Source organism: Phaethon lepturus, unplaced genomic scaffold, assembly GCF_000687285.1.
Source record: "Phaethon lepturus isolate BGI_N335 unplaced genomic scaffold, ASM68728v1 scaffold27724, whole genome shotgun sequence".
NCBI lineage: Eukaryota > Metazoa > Chordata > Aves > Phaethontiformes > Phaethontidae > Phaethon > Phaethon lepturus.
The window spans coordinates 2,544-10,206 of record NW_010535919.1 but is presented as its reverse complement, the minus strand read 5'-3'; the positions used below and the strand labels follow the sequence as shown (position 1 = coordinate 10,206).

Sequence of the window (7,663 nt, the reverse complement as noted above, 5' to 3'; positions counted from 1 at the left end):
GGGACGGGCACTGCCTGGCCCTTGCCTGCGCCAGCACCCTCCCTGGAGCCGCGTGCCCTGGGCGCGCTGTGCCCCAGCCGTCTCTGGTTCTGGCCCCATCAGCCCTCCCCAAAGGGCAGCAGCGATTGTGGCTGGGGGTAGCCTGGAGGCTCCCAGGTACCGGCTCTGAGCAGCACGTGTGCCCGTCCCACCAGGTCTCCGGAGCTGGCCAGGATGGCGCAGTGGAACCAGCTGCAGCAGCTCGACACGCGTTACCTGGAGCAGCTCCACCAGCTCTACAGCGACAGCTTTCCCATGGAGCTCCGGCAGTTCCTGGCCCCATGGATTGAGAGCCAGGACTGGTAAGGCCTTACAAAGCGTTGAAGTGGAAACTTTGCTCGGGACACCCACTCAGGGGAGGCAGCAGGTCTGGAGGAGCTCTTGCCGCTTTCCCTGGGCTCTTGACACGGCAGGACTGGTCTTCCTTCCCGAGGCTTGTGTGGCACCAAGGGGAGCGGAGACTCTGTGCGCATGGTGTCAGACCCCAGACCAGGAGAAGGGGCAGCTCCAAAGCAGAGGTGTCCACGTCCAGGGCTGACTTACAGTGGCCTCTGTTGTAAATGAGGTTGACACAGAGCACCAGTTCCTGGATCCCGTCCAGAGAGCACGTGGAACTGGTGAGGTGCTCGTGTGTGCTGTGTGCCTGGCTTAAGGCCAGACTGTAAGCCCGAGACCAAAACCTCTCTGTTGTCCTGCCCTTGTGGGTGCAGTCTGAGGGCTCAGTTTATTGGTGTGAAGCAAGTCAGGGCTGCTCTAGCCCCTGCTCTGGTGCAGGTTAGAAAGATGGCTGGGATGTCGAACCGCAGAGGGGACGGCGGGTGTGAGCAGAGCCGCCCTGCCTGCGGCGCTGCCTTGCCCCTTCCCCTGTGCTGGGCACCCAGGACTCTGCCCTCCCTCGCGCAGGGCCTACGCCGCCAGCAAGGAGTCGCACGCCACGCTGGTGTTCCACAACCTGCTGGGGGAGATCGACCAGCAGTACAGCCGCTTCCTGCAGGAGTCCAACGTCTTGTACCAGCACAACCTGCGGCGCATCAAGCAGTTCCTGCAGGTGAGGCGGGAAGCACTGATTTGGGAGGGGGGCTGTGGGGGGAGCCTGTGGAAGAGCCATAGCCCTACGGCATGCGGAGATCCCAGGAGTTACATTGTGCCTGCTAACCTTGGGGGTTGGAACCTCTTACAGAGCAGATACCTGGAGAAGCCGATGGAAATAGCCCGCATCGTGGCTCGCTGCCTGTGGGAAGAGTCCCGGCTCCTCCAGACAGCTGCCACCGCAGCCCAGGTAAGTGGCTCGGGTGTCCCGTCACCTGCCCGGCAGCACTGCATGGGTACTTGGTGCTGTGGGGAAGCTCCAGCCCAAAGCCCCCGACTTGCTTCCTTCGGTGACAATAGCTGCTTTGTGCTGAGGGATGGTCCAGTTGCAGGGGCTGATAACTTCTGCTCTCTGGCCCACAGCTGCTTCCCACCAGGATGCAGCCTTGGTGCTCTCTGCCTGGGGTGGCTGTTAGCTTTGAGCATCCGTCTCTCCTCTCGCCCCGTGCGTGGGGTGTGCCCTCCACCATGCAGCTTGCTGGGCAGCCCCGCAGCTAATGCTGCGAGCGAGTGGCTAGCGACACTGGCTTTTGTTAGTGGAGGGGGGTGTGAGGACCCTTCCTGCAAAACCTCCTCAGGCTGGGAGGGGAGCGCCCCTGGGTCGTGGCCCTGTTCTAATGCCTTCCTTGTCCCCTCTGCAGCAAGGGGGACAGGCGACACATCCAACAGCAGCTGTAGTGACAGAAAAGCAGCAGATGCTGGAGCAGCATCTGCAGGATGTGAGGAAGAGGGTGCAGGTATGTGTGCTGCCTAGGCACCTTCTCCTTTCCCCACCCCACTGATTTAATGCTTTGAATAAATCCACATCTCTTGCCTTGCAGGATCTGGAGCAGAAGATGAAAGTGGTGGAGAATCTCCAGGATGACTTTGATTTTAACTACAAGACTTTGAAAAGCCAAGGAGGTAATGGAAGCTCATTAGCATCTGACAAACCAAAGTGTGTTCCTGCACGGGAACTTGCTGGAGGGTGTGTTCCAGCCCTCCCAGAGCCTCCTCTCCAAGCAAGAAGGGTGGCTTAGGCTCAGGGCATTTGCGTGGCAATTGGAGAAACCTTGTGTTTTGTTTCGGCCACTGACGCTGCCTCCAGGGGAGCTGAACCAGAGCTCTGCCAGTGAGCAGAGAAATGGCACGTGGAGGTGATAGCGCTGCTGTGCATGCCCGAAAGCCAGCAAGGTGTTTAGCGGCTGTGTGAGGTTGCTGCCTTCTAGGGTGCCTGCTCCTTTGCAGTGGAAGTCTTTTGTTTGTGTGATGCTTGGGAGGGCAGGAGTCCATGTGCATGGCTGAACATTTCTCACCTCTCTGCACAGACATGCAGGATCTGAATGGAAACAATCAGTCGGTGACCCGGCAGAAAATGCAGCAGCTGGAACAGATGCTCACGGCGCTGGATCAAATGCGAAGGGTACGTCACGCGGCTGGCCCTCCAGATCCCCCTGGGGTGCGGTGGTGCCCTTTTACTGTGGCATGAGTTTGGTGTTCCTGCATGGCCAGAACTGAGAGCAGCACTGGAGATACAGCCCAGGGTGACTTGTTTCTTGTCTGTGAATGTGAAACTTGCAGATCTTGGAGGGCGTCAGAAGGTGTTGAAGGTTCTGCTTTCTTTTTTGACAGGGTATTGTGAGTGAGCTGGCTGGACTGCTATCAGCCATGGAGTATGTGCAGAAGATGCTGGCGGATGAGGAACTGGCAGACTGGAAGAGACGGCAGCAGATCGCCTGCATTGGTGGCCCACCGAATATCTGCTTAGACCGGCTTGAGAACTGGTAGGAGCTGGCTGGGGGTTGCATCGGTCCCTAGAGAGGTGGCAATCAAACACCTGCAGTGGAAATGAGCTCTTTGTCTCATCCTTGCAAAATGGCTTCTGATGCCTGCAAGCATAAATGTACTCCGCTAGTTGTACTGATCCTCGGTACTGGGCACTAGTGCTGTAATGGTTAGCACTGTTTTAGGGCTGCTGTGAGAAGTTCCTGTTCCTGGTGTGTTTCTGCAGAACTTGGGCGAGTGCAGGTTTTTTTTGTAATGCATGGCCTGGAAAAATGCACTGAGCCAGGAGACGTGAACGTGTTCTGTTCTCTGCTGGTTTGGTACAGAGAGCATCCTCCCTCGCACAAGTGAGGGAACGGGAGGGCTCTGCGGGCCGGGACCGCGCAGGGCCCGGCAGCCAGCGCTAACGCTGGTTATTCCTGCTCCCCTAGGATAACCTCTCTTGCCGAATCACAGCTCCAGACCCGGCAACAAATCAAGAAGTTGGAAGAACTGCAGCAGAAAGTATCCTACAAGGGCGATCCAATCGTCCAACACCGGCCCATGCTGGAGGAGCGGATCGTGGAGCTGTTTAGGAATCTGATGAAAAGGTGCCGAGGGCTGGGAGGGAGCTGCGGGCAGTCCCCTGGTCACAGGCAGTGGGTGGAGGGGTGGGCAGCGAGTGGACTGGGCCAGGCCTGAGGTTTGACTGCAGTTCTTGTCTTTTGCCCGCAGCGCTTTCGTCGTGGAGAGGCAGCCCTGCATGCCCATGCACCCCGACCGGCCCCTGGTCATCAAAACTGGCGTGCAGTTCACCACCAAAGTCAGGTGCGTCGCTGGCCCCTGCGATCCCGCTGCGACGCCGGTGGGGGAAAGGAGCCTTGCGGGGGAAAGCAAAGCAGGATCTCTCTGCGAAGGAAATGGTGTGGATCCAGCCTCTGGCTTGCCTGGGGAGTGCTGGTGCTGGGAGGGAATGAATCCCAGCAGGCTGGCCCTGCTGGAGTGCCGCCTGCATGACTCAGTGCGGGGATGGCGGCAGCTGGCTGGGGCTCTGCCGTGTTCCTGGAGGCAGCCGGGGTTCTGGTAAATCCTGCTACGGGGGTGGGCGGCAGGAAGCGTCAGCGCGTCCCTGGCCAGCTGCCTCTCAGCTGGCCCATGTCCCCTGCCAACCTCTGCAGAGAGAGGCTGCTCTGACACCAGGCTCTGCCTGGAGCTTGTTCAGAGTCTCCCAGCTGTGCCCCCCTTGCCCCCTTGGCATGTGGCAGCATCTGGCCACAGAGCAGCGCAGAGGGTGTTCGTTCAGAGCAAGTTCCTGCCTGGTGTGCGCAGTCAGCAGCCAAAACGAGCCCTCCTCAGGGGACTCGGGGGAGCATCAGTGCTGGGGACAAGTGTTGGGGCTGACATGTCACAGACCTGCATGCAGATGGGCTCGGGGATGGCAGAGGAGCTGGATAATGCTGCATCCTCGTGGGCTTTGTGGTGTGAACCGTGGTGCTACCTGCTGGGGATGCACACAGGACTGCTGTCCATCCAGCTGGTTTGCGGTCTGTGCCAGATGCTGCGCTGGAGTTGTTTGTGTGTGCAGGATGTTCACGCTCACACTCTGCCTCTGCTGACTCTTTGCAGGTTGTTGGTCAAGTTTCCAGAGCTGAATTATCAGCTGAAAATTAAAGTCTGCATTGACAAGTGAGTTCTGTGCTCTGATCTTGGCAACACTGGATGGGGTTACTGGAGTGGGACTGGTTTCTGCTGCTGTTGGGTCAGGCTCCATCCCTGCACCAAGGGCCAGTGTCACCCCCGGTAGAAGGGGAGGATGTAGGGTGGTGCTGGGTCCCAAGCATTCGTTCCCATGTGGGAGGACAGCCTGGGGGGCTTGTGGGACTCAGTGTTGTGATGCAGCCAGCCCCACACACCAGCATGTCTGTGTCAGGGTGGGAAGGTGGCCATGACTGTGTGTCTCTCTCTCCTTTCCTAGGGACTCTGGGGATGTTGCAGCACTTCGGGGGTAAGTGCAATGTTTTGTTTCAGTTTTGGTTTTTTTCTTGCTTCTGCTTTTAATCTTGGCAAAAGTCCTACTGCACGTTCGCTCTGAGAGGGCCCCGTCAGCCATGCTCTGTCTTTCCTCTTTTGAGGTCCCGGAAGTTTAACATCCTGGGGACAAACACCAAGGTCATGAACATGGAGGAGTCGAACAATGGCAGCCTCTCAGCAGAGTTCAAGCACCTGGTAGGTACCACGAGCTCTCGGGCTGCTCCTGGTAAGGCTGTGTTGCTGTCAGAGTGTTGCTTCAGCCTGTTCCGTCTCTTCGCAGACCCTGCGGGAGCAGCGGTGCGGTAACGGAGGCAGAGCCAACTGCGACGTAAGTGCCGGGGGAGCCCTGGCTAGGAGAGCCCTTTGCTGGCAGCTCTGCTCCCTGTCTCTCTCCCTGTCGAGCAGCTGAGCCATGAGGGGAGGTGGGAGCCCTGCCCCGAGAAGGGGTTATCCGCAGGCATCCCTCTGGTGTGTTGGCAGCTGCCAGACCAGCCCTCTCCACCCAGACCTGAGCAGCAGCGTTGGGCCGTGTGTCAGGCTGAGGGCAGGCATCTCCTGTGTGCTCAACATGTCCTCTTCCACCCTAGGCCTCGCTGATAGTCACCGAGGAGCTGCACCTCATCACCTTTGAGACAGAGGTCTATCACCAGGGGCTGAAGATCGACCTGGAGGTGAGCTGTGGGTCACTGCCTCTCGCTGCCATGGGCCTGCGTGCAGAGGAGCCCTGAGAGGTGTCCCAGCCTGTGGTCACGTCCTGTCTTTGCAGACCCACTCGCTGCCTGTGGTGGTCATCTCCAACATCTGCCAGATGCCCAATGCCTGGGCGTCCATCCTGTGGTACAACATGCTGACCAACAACCCCAAGGTAGGGCCCGGCACGGAGGGGATGGCTGGCAAGAGCAGCAGTGCAGGCTTTGGGACCAGAGTGTCGCTGCAGGCAGGGAAAGGGAAGCTGTGGTCTGGCAGCAGGGCTGGGGCAGGACCTGGCCCTGCTTCTGTCCCATGTCTTGCTTGGGGCTGTGTTTTCCCTTGTGCAGAACGTGAACTTCTTCACCAAGCCCCCCATTGGGACCTGGGACCAGGTGGCAGAGGTCCTGAGCTGGCAGTTCTCCTCTACCACGAAGCGTGGCCTCAGCATCGAGCAGCTGACAACACTGGCAGAAAAACTTCTAGGTAACTCGGCGTGGGTGTCCTGCCCATCCCTGCTGTCCCCCAGCTGTTGAAGAACAGCTCTATCTAAATGTTGATGCTCCTGTTCTTCTCTGCCAGGGCCAGGTGTGAATTACTCTGGCTGTCAGATCACCTGGGCCAAGTTCTGCAAGGTATAACTCCCTCTCTTCCCCCGAGCGCCTTCCCTTGGCTGTTCCCTTCCTCCAAGCCATGCTCACAACCTCTTTGCCCTCTTCCTCAGGAGAACATGGCTGGAAAAGGCTTCTCTTTCTGGGTCTGGCTGGACAACATCATTGACTTGGTGAAAAAGTACATCCTGGCGCTGTGGAATGAAGGGTGAGCCTCGGCCAGTGTCGGTCCAGAGACCCTTGGTTGGGCTGGGTCTTGGGAGGGGTCCCACGAGTTGTGTCCTGATGGAGTTGGAGTACCTTCTCCAGGTGCAGGTGGGCTCGCCTGGGATGCTTTTTCTGTCCAGGTCCTATTGGCTGGTTCAGAGTGAAAACCCTCCCTGGCATCTAGGAATACCTAAAATGCCGGTGGCCCTGCCGGTGGCCAGGCCCTGCTGCTGCCTGATGCCGCATAGAGAGATGGCAGGGTTCACACCCTGGAAGAGCTACTGTGGTATCTTGACCCACCCTTGCTCTCCTCGCTTCCTGATGCCCAGGTACATAATGGGGTTCATCAGCAAGGAGCGGGAGCGAGCCATCCTGAGCACCAAGCCTCCGGGAACCTTCCTGCTGCGGTTCAGCGAGAGCAGCAAGGAAGGTGGCATCACCTTCACGTGGGTGGAGAAGGACATCAGTGGTACGTTGCCTTGCTCAGACAGCGTTCCTGGCTCCAAAAGGGGTTTGGAACCCTCAATAAGACATTTGTCCTTGTCCTAACAAGCCCTCTCCCTAGGTTAAATCTTTGAGCCTGGGTGCCCTTTGCTGGTCTCTGCCTCCTGGGTGCCCCTGCCCATGTGCTGCCCGTAGGGTGCCATTTTCTGTGGCCCTGAACCACCTGGCAGGTCCCCATCCTGCCCTGTGGTCTGCTGGGTGCCTCGTGAGGCTGAGCACAGCCCCAGGCCCATCTTGTCCCTGCCGCTCCTGGAGTGTTGGAGAAAGGCCCTGCCTTTCCCTGAGGAACGCAGGTGTCTTGCCCTGTGTCAAAAGTCTCCTTGTGCAGGGAAGACCCAGATCCAGTCTGTGGAGCCTTACACCAAGCAGCAGCTGAACAACATGTCATTTGCGGAGATCATCATGGGCTACAAAATCATGGATGCCACCAACATCCTGGTGTCCCCCCTGGTGTACCTGTACCCAGACATTCCCAAGGAGGAGGCGTTTGGGAAGTACTGCCGCTCCGAGAGCCAGGAGCACTCTGAAGCTACTGACTCAGGTAGTTGTTGACTTTCTGCGTTCCAGCATGGCTCCTGTGTCACGGGGAGACTCCAGGGACAGCACTGGTGGAAGAGCTGTCACCTGCCAGGATCCTGTGCCAGTCCCCGGAGGGCAAAGCCACCCCGTGGGGTGCGGGCAGCGAGGGCTGCGCAGGGGCTGGGAGGGTGGGCGCTGCCCGCAGGCCTGCGCTCCGGAGCCCGAGAGAGCAA

At 58.8% G+C, this 7,663-nt stretch overlaps 1 protein-coding gene across 2 annotated transcripts in view; it reads left to right on the top strand.

Moving 5' to 3' along the window:
- Nucleotides 1-198: 198 nt before the first annotated feature.
- STAT3 (signal transducer and activator of transcription 3 (acute-phase response factor)) overlaps nucleotides 199-7,663 on the top strand; it is an 8,169-nt gene continuing 704 nt past the window's right edge. Inside the window, exons 1-20 of one of the 2 annotated variants that reach the window (XM_010286014.1) lie at nucleotides 199-341; nucleotides 943-1,087; nucleotides 1,220-1,318; nucleotides 1,770-1,865; nucleotides 1,950-2,031; nucleotides 2,436-2,530; nucleotides 2,740-2,891; nucleotides 3,324-3,482; nucleotides 3,607-3,699; nucleotides 4,498-4,557; nucleotides 4,847-4,876; nucleotides 5,004-5,097; nucleotides 5,183-5,230; nucleotides 5,490-5,573; nucleotides 5,669-5,767; nucleotides 5,940-6,075; nucleotides 6,172-6,224; nucleotides 6,314-6,408; nucleotides 6,737-6,876; nucleotides 7,240-7,455. In XM_010286014.1, coding sequence (XP_010284316.1) covers nucleotides 214-341; nucleotides 943-1,087; nucleotides 1,220-1,318; nucleotides 1,770-1,865; nucleotides 1,950-2,031; nucleotides 2,436-2,530; nucleotides 2,740-2,891; nucleotides 3,324-3,482; nucleotides 3,607-3,699; nucleotides 4,498-4,557; nucleotides 4,847-4,876; nucleotides 5,004-5,097; nucleotides 5,183-5,230; nucleotides 5,490-5,573; nucleotides 5,669-5,767; nucleotides 5,940-6,075; nucleotides 6,172-6,224; nucleotides 6,314-6,408; nucleotides 6,737-6,876; nucleotides 7,240-7,455 — 2,104 coding nt within the window. In that variant the 5' untranslated portion in view covers nucleotides 199-213. The remainder of the gene's footprint in view (nucleotides 342-942; nucleotides 1,088-1,219; nucleotides 1,319-1,769; nucleotides 1,866-1,949; nucleotides 2,032-2,435; nucleotides 2,531-2,739; nucleotides 2,892-3,323; nucleotides 3,483-3,606; nucleotides 3,700-4,497; nucleotides 4,558-4,846; nucleotides 4,877-5,003; nucleotides 5,098-5,182; nucleotides 5,231-5,489; nucleotides 5,574-5,668; nucleotides 5,768-5,939; nucleotides 6,076-6,171; nucleotides 6,225-6,313; nucleotides 6,409-6,736; nucleotides 6,877-7,239; nucleotides 7,456-7,663) is intronic. The other variant, XM_010286015.1, reaches the window with a different exon arrangement.